Here is a 12,562-nt window from a genome sequence, read left to right on the forward strand (position 1 = left end):
TTACATGCTCACTTTTCACTTACCAACATGGTTAGATTCTAAAGACAAGGTAGTTACGTGACAGTTAATGTTGCTGTCCCCAACTGGTTACTCACTACCTGTCGTGCATCTCTGTTGTGTCTTGGGATGCATTGTAGGTGATGTGGCAGGGCCATAACCCCCACAATACTTTCCCCACCATCATGGAGTTTGTGGGGAGTAGGAATTGGGAGTGGTGGTGGTTGGGTGTTGCTCGCAGACTCCTATCCTGAGCGGGGACTCTATTAATCCTCCACCCACTGTCTGCCTTGGTAAGGGATCCCATTTGTTCTCCATCCATTCTAGCCCTACAGCCCCACGTGGCCCTTCACACTTTCCATTACTGACTTCCTCAGCACCTTTGGTACTTCAACTGGCTTCTTCCTACATGTCTGTGACCTTGCATTTTCCCACTATTACCCCACACTCTCTGTGGCTAGACTAAGATGTTGAAGATGAATGGGAGAAAGTGTCCCCTGACTAGTTGGCCCGTCCCTTGTGTCACTGCTGGGGCCACTAATATATTGTTTGGGGTGATTCATGGAGAGCTCCTGGGCCTGGATCATTAGTGGAACCATTTGAGAATGCTTAAAAGTTGTTACAAATACAAATCTCGGAATAATGAGATAGTTGGTAACTGAGGAGCAGAATATATCTGGTTCCAATTTATATAACATTTTTGAAATTATAAGATGATAGAAATGGAGAACAGATAGTGGCTGCCCAGAGCTAAGGTCATGGGACAAGAAGAGAGGGCCATGGAAAGGCAGAAGGGAAGTGAGTGTGGCTATAAAAGGGCAATGCAAGGACAGTGATGGTGATGCAATTGTTCTGTATCTACCAATGGTAAATCCTAGTTGCTGTGTTATATTAGAAGAAATTAGGTAAAAGGTACAAGGAATCTCTTTATATTATTTCTTATAAATGCATGTGCTTCTATAATTATTTCAAAATTAAAATTTAAAATGACAACATACTATCATACTATTTTACTTACTGAGCACTTGTTTAATTGTCAGAGCCAATTTACATAAATGTTATTTCTGATTTAATCTTTATGAACTTTACGAAAATTAAGTTCATTCCTAAAATAGTATTTTATGGAACAATGATTCTTCGTGACTTCAGTAGCCTTCCTTGAGAAATGCTATGTAAAAGATCTCCCTACTTAAGAATGTTTGAAAAACAGGATTTTTCAAGTTTTAAAGTATATTAATATATCCTATAAATATTTAAAAGGAAGCTATCATCTTCCTTTGATTTTAGAATTCTTCTTTTCATGTAATGCCTGTTAACAACTTGCTTGAAAAACTACCATTCCTTGTGATATGCCATACTAAATGCTGGACTATAAGTTTTTGTGTTTTTTTTAACATCCCTGCTGCAGCTGGGTTATTATTGTGTTAAATTTAGGCTATAGTCTTACTGCTACAAGTCTGATAATATACTAATCATAGTGTTGATGAGCCAAACTACTTACCATGTAACAATATAAATAGATCGTAGTACTAATGTGAAGACCAACATTCCATACATGACCTGAATAAGAAAAGAAAATGAAGTCAGTCAATCATTATTCTTTGGCAAAGAAAGTGTGCTCTGCCTATAAGAACAGCCCTCTGACTAAATGTAAACATTTCTCTCATTACATTTTCTAGAAATATATAAGTTTTTGAATTTGTTGGAGTACAACTCTTCATAGTATTCTGTTATTATCCTATTGATTTCGTTTGGTTTTGTTGTGACATCGCCCATGTGGTTTCTAATGTGAGCTGTTTGTTTCTCTCATTACATTTTAAAGAGAAAAAATTTTAAATATTATTTAACTAAGACTCATGTCAATCTCAGAGGAGTAATTCAGAGCCCGCTTGTAAATAAATAATGTCAGAAGTCATATGGAATTTTTTAAGAAGCTTGATATTAAATAAAAACTAGAGAATTACATTCGAATCCATCGCGTTAATAGCTTCATACTCTAACCTCCAGAGGGAGCTCTAGCCTTTCATTCTAATAGAATGAGTTCACCCATGTCAAGAGCAGCTCACCAGAGTAGGAGATGACCCTAGGGTTTTGTGGACAAGTGATAATGAGGGGAAACACGCAGAGGTGATAGGTAAAAATACTTAGGCAGCTTGAGTTTGTAATGTCCTCACTCATTACATTCTTGACAACCAAATAGATGAACTAGTGTACCTTTAATGCTGTGGCTATCGTTGGGGGAATCTAGATTTTTCTATCATCTGATTACTACACCAAACTAAACAACCTTGAGGAGTCTCTGGATAGTACAAATGGCTAATATTTCAGCTGCTAACTGGAAGTTTGGAGGTTCGAGTCCACTCAGAGACACATAGAAAGAAAGGCCTGGCAATCTTCTGAAAAGTCAGCCACAAAAACTCCTATATAGCACAGTTCTAATCTGCCATATACATATGGTGATGTTGTTGTGTTGTTGTTAAGTGCCATCGAGTCAGTTCCGACCCATAGCGACCCTGTACAGGGTTTCCAAGGGTGTAAATCTTTACAGGAGTAGAAAGCCTCATTTTTCTCCTGCGGAGCGGCTGGTAGTTTCGAACCGCTCACCTTAAGGTTCACAGCCCGATTCGTGGTGAAGTGCCATCAAGTCAGTTGTAACTCACAGCCACCATGTGTAGGAGTCACTATGGATTGGAATCAACTTGAGAGCAGCAACTGGAATATAACCTTGAACAAGTCACTCCCACTTGTAAAATGCAGGAACAAAACTAGATGACTGTTTTGCTATTTTATAGCTATAATAAGAATATAGATTTAAGAGGCATTTTTTTCCCCAGAAGTCAATATAGGTTACTCTCAAGTGATAAAGCTAAAAGTTTGGTGCTTCCTATATAACTGTTTTTACTGTTAAGTGCCACTGCGATGGTGCCGACTCATAGTGACCCTGTATAGTGTTTCCGAAGAGTGGCTAGTGAATTTGAACTGTGGTTCAAATTGACATTGAGGTCAAGTGCTTATTCTATGGTGCCACACCAGGACTACTACATAATTAGATAACAAAAAATGGTAATAAGTTAAATATAGAATAGAACTTCATAGAAGAATTTCATAATCTACAAAGACAATGTTGTCTGTTTGTAAAACAGTTTATATATATATATATCATATCAGGACTGGTTAAAATCCTAACTCTGTCCATGCTGTATAGCCTTCTAATCCATCCTACATGTAACTGCCAACATTATCTAGAATAGATGTCACAAAGTCAATGGCAAAAGGCCACAGCATTCAGTGCTTTTCACAATTTAGTTACCATCTTCCTTTCTTAATATCTGTTCTACAGCGTCTTGTACTTTCGCACAGGATTACCCCAATAGTATCCCCCAGAACTCTACTGTGTGGGAAGAAGTGATAAAATAATCCATGACAGAGTTCTGGGATTAAATAAATCCAGCTCAAGTGCCTCTCCTACGTGGGGCCTTCCTAAAATCCTCAACGGAAATCATTCATTCTCTTTTTATTCCCACAGTGCTTCACTTATGTTTGGATTTCAGCAATTTAAAAAGTTGATATCTATATTCTGATTTACTTAAAATGAAACATTGCCATATTTAGGTTGTTGTTGTTGTTAAATGCCATTGAGTCAGTTCTGACCCATAGAGACCCTGTATAGGGTTTCTAAGGAGCAGCTGGTGAGTTTGAACTACCGAATTTGCAGTTCAATCTGACTTTGTAGTCCAGAGCATTTAAATTACTTAACTTTTCTGAGGATGTTAATTTCTGTTCAGGCTTGTTGATATTTTAGTCAGATAACTGTTAAGTCAAACTACATAAACTATGTTAAAGAATATACAATACTTAGTGCCATCAAGTTGGTTTTGACTCACAGTGATCCTGAATAGGGTTTCTAAGAGCGGCTGGTGGGTCTGAACTGCCAGCTTGTGGCTGGTAGTCTAGTGCTTATGCTAAGTATAATACCAGGACTCTACTTAGCATATAACAGATACTAAAAAATATTGGCTTCCTTTCCTTCATATTTCCAAATGTGCTTGCAGAATTTCCTTATATCCCTATAATTTATAATGAAATGGCACAAATGGAATAAAGCAGAATAAAATCGACAGAAATCTGCTTATATTCCTGTTTTCCAAAGCATGTTATTTATATAGTATGCTCCTTCTTTCAAATCTTGAAGATCAAATTGGAAGGGAAATGTAATCAAATACTGATGTCATGTCTAGAAGCAATCTTCAGGAGACATCATTTTAAGCAATAGACTCTTGGAGACATCTGGTAAAATCTCACCTGAGATATTCAATTACTAATTTGTGATTAGCTGCTTATAAAGGGTCCGCTAACTTTTTAAATAGTCTTTTTATTTACTCTCAAGTATGTTTTTCTTTTTGCCTTCTTGTCGTAAGATATACTGATGTTTCTATTGAATGTGACAGCTATGTGATTTCAGTATTACCCTTTGCAAGGCCATCAAATTAAGTAAGTGGCATTGGAATCTCATTTACAGATGTTTAGATTACCTTAGATTTAATACAGTTAAAAAGAACAGTTACCAGTATTTTCTCCCTCAGGGAAGTTATTGGCAAGACAATATTGCTGGCTATGCAGATACTTATAGATACCTGCCTTTTAATTCTATTTTACTATTTATCTTCCCGAGCACTAGTATGGTGATGCAGGATAAGCACTGGACTAGTAAAGTCAGAAGTTCACGTCCACCAGCCACTCTCAGAAACCCTATAGAGGGGCTCTAGGAGTTGGAACTGACTTGACAGCACACACCCACTTACCTTCTCCTAAGCCTAATTCAAAGACCTCCACTCAGCAGCTTTCCCAGATTGATCATATGCACTCCAGGTCATCTTATAGCTGAGTATATACTTAATATGCACTTATATCTTAATACTTTTATTGCTTTGCATCTCTTATATTAATGATTTATTTCAATATTACCCTTGTGAAATAATACCTCACTTTGTTTTGAACATTTTACAGATGAGGAAAGTGAAAAACAGACAGCAAGAAAATTGTCCATGGATATAAAGTGGCAAGAAATCAAGATCCCAAACTCTCAAGCCAGTGTTCCTTTAGATTGGACAATATTGCTTTCTTACCCCTTTTTCATAGTTTTAAGATGATGAATAAGATGATGAAAATTATTGTAACTCTTTCTTATTGCTTAAAAAAATCCACCCCCCAAAAATTCCAAACAGATTTTCAAAGTTTCTATGCAAAAAACTACCAAGAATTATATGATACAAAGTTGCTTGCTGAAAGTGAAGAAGACTTAAAATATTTATACATATTGTCAGGAGGGACTAGTCGCTGGAGAAGGATATCATGTTTGGTAGGGTGGAGGGTCAGAGAAAAAGACGAAGACCCCAGTGAGATGGACTAGCAAAGTGGCAGCATCAATGGGCTCAAGTGTGGCAACAGTAGTGAGGTTGGCCCAGGATCAGGCAGTGTTTTGTTATGCTGTGCTTAGGGTCGCTATGACTCGGTACCGACTCAATGGCACCTAACAACAACAACAACAATGCTTTTTTGTTTAAACATTTCTAACAAAATATTTCAGTAGCAGAGGTGAGATGACTTATTCCTGAGGGGTAGAGCCCAGAAAAGCGCAATGGAAATATGAACTTTTTATTTCATCCAAAAAACCCATGTGGTGATTGAATTCTATTCTGCAACAGATCTACATTTGTTTGACTTTAAATGTTTAATCCCCCAATAGCTCTGGAAAAGCGAACCATGTATATGCAGTCTGTGGTTTTGTAAATACCCCAGTATGCTACCACATACCTTGGGGGAACTGTGTGCTTGTGTCATGTGCAAGACTTACCAATGCCCAGTTCTGAACCTTTACACATGATTTAAGTAGAATAGCCTTCCCTAACTTGTCTACCTGGTGATATCCTGCTTGCCCTTCAAGACTCGCCTGTAATCCCGCTCTGAGTCATCTAAAGAAAGAGAGTGTTCTTATCTTACATAACACTGCATCTTTTACATATTTGTTACAAGATTTATATACTGCAAAGAAGTCCCTTGGTGCTGCAAATGGTTAATTGCTGAACTACTAACGGAAAGATTGGCAGCTCAAACCCACCCATATGTGCTTCAGCATATGGTCTTGGCTACTTGCTTCTAAAAGGTCACAGCCTTGAAAACCTAGGAAGCAGTTCCACTCTGCATACATGGGGTTACTATGAGTCAGAATCACCTTGATGGCAACTAAGGTGCTGTAGGATTAAAAATTAGGCTGCTAACCAAACCCACCTTGGAAACTCTATGCAGGGTCACTTAGCAGCAACAACAACATATAATGTATATATATATATATATATATATATATATATATATATATATACATACATACATACATACATACATACATACATACATACATACAGTGGAGTCAGTTCTGACTTAGTGACACTGTGTATGGTTTCTGAGGAGCAGATGGTGAGTTTAAATCTCTGACCTTGTAGATCAAACAGACCTTGAGGCTGAACAGTTATCCTACAGCCCCATATCAGAATGCATAGTGTGTACAAAAGGATTTCTATGTATTACCTCATTTAATCTCTAGACAATCTTAGGAGGTTATTATGCTAATTTTAGAGATGAGGTACAATAATAAGCTCCTTGAAAGCAGGGGGTCTTTTTACTTTATTTGCTAATAAATCTCCGTACCAATTGCAGAGATTGGCATTTAAAATTTTGTAGGCTAACAAGCTCAGAAATGCTAAATAACTTGTCCAGGGGCACTAGATTTGAATCCAGATCTGACTACAGATCTACAAGTTTTTGGTATATTATTGCTTCTCTGTTTCTACTTCTAGCTCAGAATTTGGTAACCCAGAAGGCACATAGTGTTGAATGTATGCATGTGTTCCACCTGCAGATTACTTACCTGCTTTACCCTAGCATCCCCTTGGTCCTTCATTTCTCTATCTTAAGTTTTAGTCTCTAGGCCTAGGACTTAAGCCATAGTGAACATCCCACATTCTTTCCTATCAGCAATCATAGCCACTATATATAGAGAAGGAAAAATTTATTATTGGGAGAACACTTGGAAATTGCTACAGGGCAGTTACATTATGTTACTAAATGCTGTAGAGTTGGTTCTGACTCATAGTGATGCTGTGCAGGGTTTCTGAGGAGTGGATGGTGGCTTTGAACACTGACCTTGTGGTTAGCAGGCAAGTGGTTATTGTACAGCACCACAATAGGATTCTAAAATGTGGATAATAAACCCTAATTTGTAGGACTGTTGGGAAGATTAGATAAAGAGAAAACATCTGTGTAGTAATGAACATAGTACCAAGTACATGGTTGACATTCAATAAACAATAGCTATCTTTATTTGGAGACTGCCATTTTATTTCACCTGGCTTCATGATGGGAGATACTTAAATCATCATTTCTAACAACAAAAGTTTCCTATGTATGGTTACTTCAATGTATATAAATCTCTCACCTTGATAAGCTTATTCAAGTATATTAGAAAACAATATTTAAAGTATTCAGTTCTGTCTTCTGTTAGGTACCTATTTTAGATCATAATGTCATAAAAAAAGACTGTGTGCATTGCTTCTTGGTTTTTCTGCATGTATGTGTTACTGAAGACCAACAGCTAGATGGGTCTGGATGTTGGCCATCCCAGGTACATTCCTATTTACCTATAGCTGACTCCTGTAGGCATGTACATTTTGCAACCTGTTTTAAATACTAAAGTTTCCCAGGCATCAACCATTTCATTTTCAAACATGCATATATAATCTACAGGAAAAAGACAAGGCAGGCAAATATCGTTAAATAATCAAATGTATGACAATTAAAAAAAAATTACCTGATGGAATATAGGTTCTTTTACCTTAAGATAAACCTGCAAAATATTAAAAGAAACACATGAGAACGAAGTGCATTATGGAGGTGTAAACATTGATTCCAACTGCTCTGCAAATCCCCAAAATCTTCTGCTTCCCTCCTCATGCTACTAACATCTGGCTCCAGCCATTCAAAGCCAATCAGACTTTCCATGACATTCCATGGCAGGGTTTCTACCTACAGGTGGCTCTATCCTCCAGCTAGGCTCTAGCCTGCCAGCGTAGCTACTGTGGACTATTCTGGTCTCTTAGCCTCGGTAGCAGCAGCAAGGAGGGAGGGGCAGTGGGTATGTTGACAATTTCTGCAGCAGCATTTTTTCTAGAGTAGAAAGAACACTGCTCTAAGAGTTAGAAAAGAGTTACATGTCAAATTCTGCCAATTACTTGGAAAATGTCATATAGTGAGTTATTTAATTAAAGACTCATTTTGTCATCTGGACAATGGAGATAATGATAAGCTAAAATATGTGAAAGTGTGTAGCATTCAATAAGTGAACAGTTAAAACCTTTCATTCACTTAGAAGCATTTCCATTCTGGAAACCCTAAATTTAGGCTCCAGTGTCATTGGATGATTAAGTTACATGTCTTTAAGACTGAACATACATTTAATACCATTGTTGTTGTTGTTAGGTGCCTTTGAGTCGATACCCATTCATAGCAACCCTATGCACAACAGAATGAGGAAACACTGCCTGTTCCAGAGTCAACCTTACAATCGTTGCTATGCTTGAGCCCATTGCTCCTGCCACTGTGCCAGTTCAAACAATTGGGGATCTTCCTCTTTTTCATTTCCTCTACTTTATCAAGCATGATATCCTTCTCCAGAGACTGGTCTCTCCTCGTATGTCTGAAGTATGAGAGACAAAGCCTGGTTAACCTGGCTTCTAAGGAGCACTCTGAATGTACTTCTTCCAACACAGATTAATTTGTTCTTTTGGTAGACCATGGAACTTTTAATATTCTCCTCCAACACCATAACTCAAATGCATTAATTCTTCCAGTCTTCTTTATTCATTGTCCAACTTTCACATGCATTTGAGATTATGCAGAACACCATGGGTTGGGTAAGATGCACCCTACTCCTCAAACTGACATCTTTGCTCGTGAACATTTTTAAAAAGAGATCTTGTGAAGTAGATTTGCCTAATGCAATAGGTCGCTTGATTTCTTTACTGCTGTTTCCATGAGTGTTGATGGTTGATCCGAGCAAACTGAAATCTTTGACACCTTCAATCTTTTCTCCGTTAAGCTGATGTTTACTGGTACAGTGGTGAGGATTTTTGTTTTCTTTACATTGAGATGTAACCCATATTGAAAGCTGTGTCTTTTATCTTCATTTTCAGCAAGCAAGGCTGTACCATCTGCATATCAAAGGTTGTTAATGAGTCTTCCTCCAATCATGAAGCCACGTTGTTCTTCTTCCTATAATCGAACTTCTTGAAATATGCGCTCAGCATACAGACTGAATAAGTATGGTGAAAGAATACAATCCATAAAGCACACACCTTTCCTAATTTTAAACCATTCAGGATTCCCTTGTTCTGTTTGAACAACTGTCTCCTGGTCTATTAACAGGTTCCTCATGAACACAATTAGAGTCCAGGTGTGGTGCTGTGGGTTAGTGCGCCAGACTGCAAAGCCGTTTGAACTGCAAGGTCGGCGGTTCAAGCTCACCAGCTGCTCTTTGGAAACCTAGGGTCACTATGGGTTGGGATCGACTTGACGGCACTTAACAACAACATGAACACAATTAAGTGTTCCAGGTACTCATTCTCCACAATGTTGTCCATAGCTTGTCATGATCCCCACAATTTAAAGCCTTTGTGTATTCAATAAAGCACAGGTAGACATCTTTCTGGTTATTTCTGCTTTCAGCCAAGATCCATCTGACGTCAGCAATTATATCCTTTGTTCCACATCCTCGTCTGAATCCAGCTTAAACCTTTGATGTTCCCCGTCAATGTACTGCTGCAGCTGTTTTTGAATTATTTTCAGCAAAATTTTACTCGCATGTGACATTAATGATATTGCATGATGATTTCTGCATTCTGTTGGATCACCTCTCTTTGAAATGGACACAAATATGGATCTCTTCCAATCAGTTGGTTATGTAGCTGTCTTCCAAATTTCTTGGCATAAATAAGTAAGTAGCGTAGTGGTTACAAGTTGGGCTGCTAACCTCAAGGTCAGCAGTTTGAAACTACCAGCCGTTCCACTGGAGAAAGATGAGGAAGTTTCTGAAGTTGTTCCCATAAAGATTTACAAAAAAGCTTCAGAAACACTATACATGGTTGTTATGAGTCGGAACCGACTTCCAGCACACCACCACCACAACCACTAGATGAATAAGTGCATAAGTGCCTCCAGTGCTGCATCAGTTTGTTAAAAGATTTCAATTTGTACTCCATTAATTCCCAGAGCCTTGTTCTTTGCCAATGCCTTCAATGAACCTTGGACTTCTTCCTTCAGGATCACTGACTCTTCATCATATGCTACTTTTTGAAATGGTTGAACATTGACTATTTCTTCTTGGTACTATCTTCTTTTGATGCATTCTGCATCATTCAATATTTTACCTATAGAATCCTTCAATATTAACAGTGGAGGTTTGAATTTTTTTCTTTAGTTGTCTCAGTTTGAGAAATGCAGACTGTTTTTCCTTTTTGGTTTTCTAAGTCCCGATCTTTGCACTTTTCATTATAATATTTGACTTTTTCTTCTCGAGCTTTCCTTTGAAATTTTCTCTTCAGCTCTTTTACCTACTAATTTTTTCCATTTGCTTTAGCATCTCTACACTGGAGAACAAATTTCAGAGCTCTTCTGATATTCATTTTGGGCTTTTTCTTCTTTCTTGTCTTCTTGATGACCTATTGCTTTCCTTCCTGTATGGTATTCTTGATGTCATTCCACAACTCTTCTGGTCTTCAGTCATTAGGGTCTAACTCATTAAGTCTTGAGACGATCTCTAAATTCAGTGGGATATGCTCAAGGTAATATTTTGGCTCTTGTGGACTTGTTTTCATTTTTTTCAGCTTCAGCTTGAACTTGTCTATGAGCAATTGAAGGTCTGTTCTACAGCCTCAAACTGGCCTTGTTTTGGCTGATGATATGGTTTCCTACATCTCTTCACACAGATGTAGTCAGTATGATTTCTGTATATTACACCTGGTGAGGTCCTTGTGTACAGTCCTCTTTTATGTTGTTTAAAGAAGATATTTGCCATGAATAAGTCATTGATCTTGCAATATTGTATCATGTGATCTCTAGCATAATTTCTATCACCAAAGCCATATATTCCAACTACTGATCCTGCCTCTTTGTTTTCAACTCGCACACTTCAATCACCGATAATTTTCAATTCATCTTAATTGCATGTTTGATCAATTTCAGACTGAAGAAGTTGGTAGAATTCTTCAGTTTCATCATCACTGGCTTTAGAGATCTCTGTGTCAATTTGGAATGTGTTGAAATTGAGGTGCTTGTTAATGACATCTGAGGCTTAACACGTAGGTAGATTGAGCTGAATGAAATGTATATTTGGGCCTTGTCATATAGTAGTCCTGATGTGGTGCTGTAGGATAAGCACTGGACAGCTAACCACAAGTTCTATGGTTCCAACCCACCAGTTGCTCCTTGGAAACCCTATACAGGATCACTATGAGTCCGAAACTACTTGATGGGACTTAACAACAAATGAACTCAAAGATTTCAGTTTGACGACAAAGTTGCAACTGACCCAATCCATGGTATTTTCAGTAGCCTCATATACATGTGAAAATTGGATAACGAACAAGGAAGTCTGTAGAAGTATCAACACATCTGAATTATGGTTTTGGAGAAGAATATTGGAAGTACCATGGACTGCCAGAAGAACAAACATCTGTCTTGTAAGAAATTATCACCAGAAATATAGACTGCTTCTTAGAAGTGATGATGCTGAGACTCCATGTCTTGTATTTTGGACATGTTCTCAGGAGGAACCAGTCTCTGGAAAAGGATATCATGTTTGTTAAAATGGAGGGTCAGCAAAAAAGAGGTAAACTCTCAATGAAATGGATTGGCACAGTGGCAGCAACAATGGCTCAAACATAACAATTATGAAGACGGTGCAGGAACTAGCAATGTTTTGTTATGCTGTGCATGGGGTCACTGTGAATCAGAACCAACTTGATGGCATGTTACAATAACCACCTCTATTCCCATGGGACATATTTACTCATTATCTTTCTTGCAAAATTTTTTCTTCTTCTAAGTTTCTTATCATGGTTAAGGTCATTCTAGATATCCTGATAACTGGGTTATAAGCTGAGGATTTGTTCTAGATAACTCTCTATTTTAACTCTACTTCTATCCCCTCTACTCAGTTGGTCCAAAGATCCTATTGATTATGATAGCTTCTTTTCATTCATATAGCTATTTTACTTTATTCAGAGTCTCATATCTTGCCTAAGTAAATGCCAAAGTCCCTGGATTTAAACACTTGTAACATTGGAGTCCTGGTGTGGCATTGTGGGTTAATGTGCTGGACTGCAAAGTTGGTTTGAACTCCAAGTCGGCGGTTCAAGATCACCAGTAGCTCTTTGGAAACCCTATATAGGGTTGCTATGGGTCAGAACCGACTCAACGGCACTTAACAACAACAACATCATCTCTGGGTCTAGCC

The 12,562-nt window shown here is 37.9% G+C and overlaps 1 protein-coding gene across 2 annotated transcripts in view; it reads right to left on the reverse strand.

Moving 5' to 3' along the window:
* ACER3 (alkaline ceramidase 3) overlaps positions 1-12,562 on the reverse strand; it is a 201,266-nt gene that overhangs the window by 33,807 nt on the left and 154,897 nt on the right. For both annotated transcript variants that reach the window (XM_006865001.1, XM_006865000.1), the window contains 2 exons: positions 7,862-7,897; positions 1,499-1,557 (listed from right to left, as the gene is read on the reverse strand). In XM_006865001.1, coding sequence (XP_006865063.1) covers positions 1,499-1,557; positions 7,862-7,897 — 95 coding nt within the window. The remainder of the gene's footprint in view (positions 1-1,498; positions 1,558-7,861; positions 7,898-12,562) is intronic.

Source organism: Chrysochloris asiatica, unplaced genomic scaffold, assembly GCF_000296735.1.
Source record: "Chrysochloris asiatica unplaced genomic scaffold, ChrAsi1.0 scaffold00074, whole genome shotgun sequence".
In the NCBI taxonomy this organism is placed as follows: Eukaryota; Metazoa; Chordata; class Mammalia; order Afrosoricida; family Chrysochloridae; genus Chrysochloris; species Chrysochloris asiatica.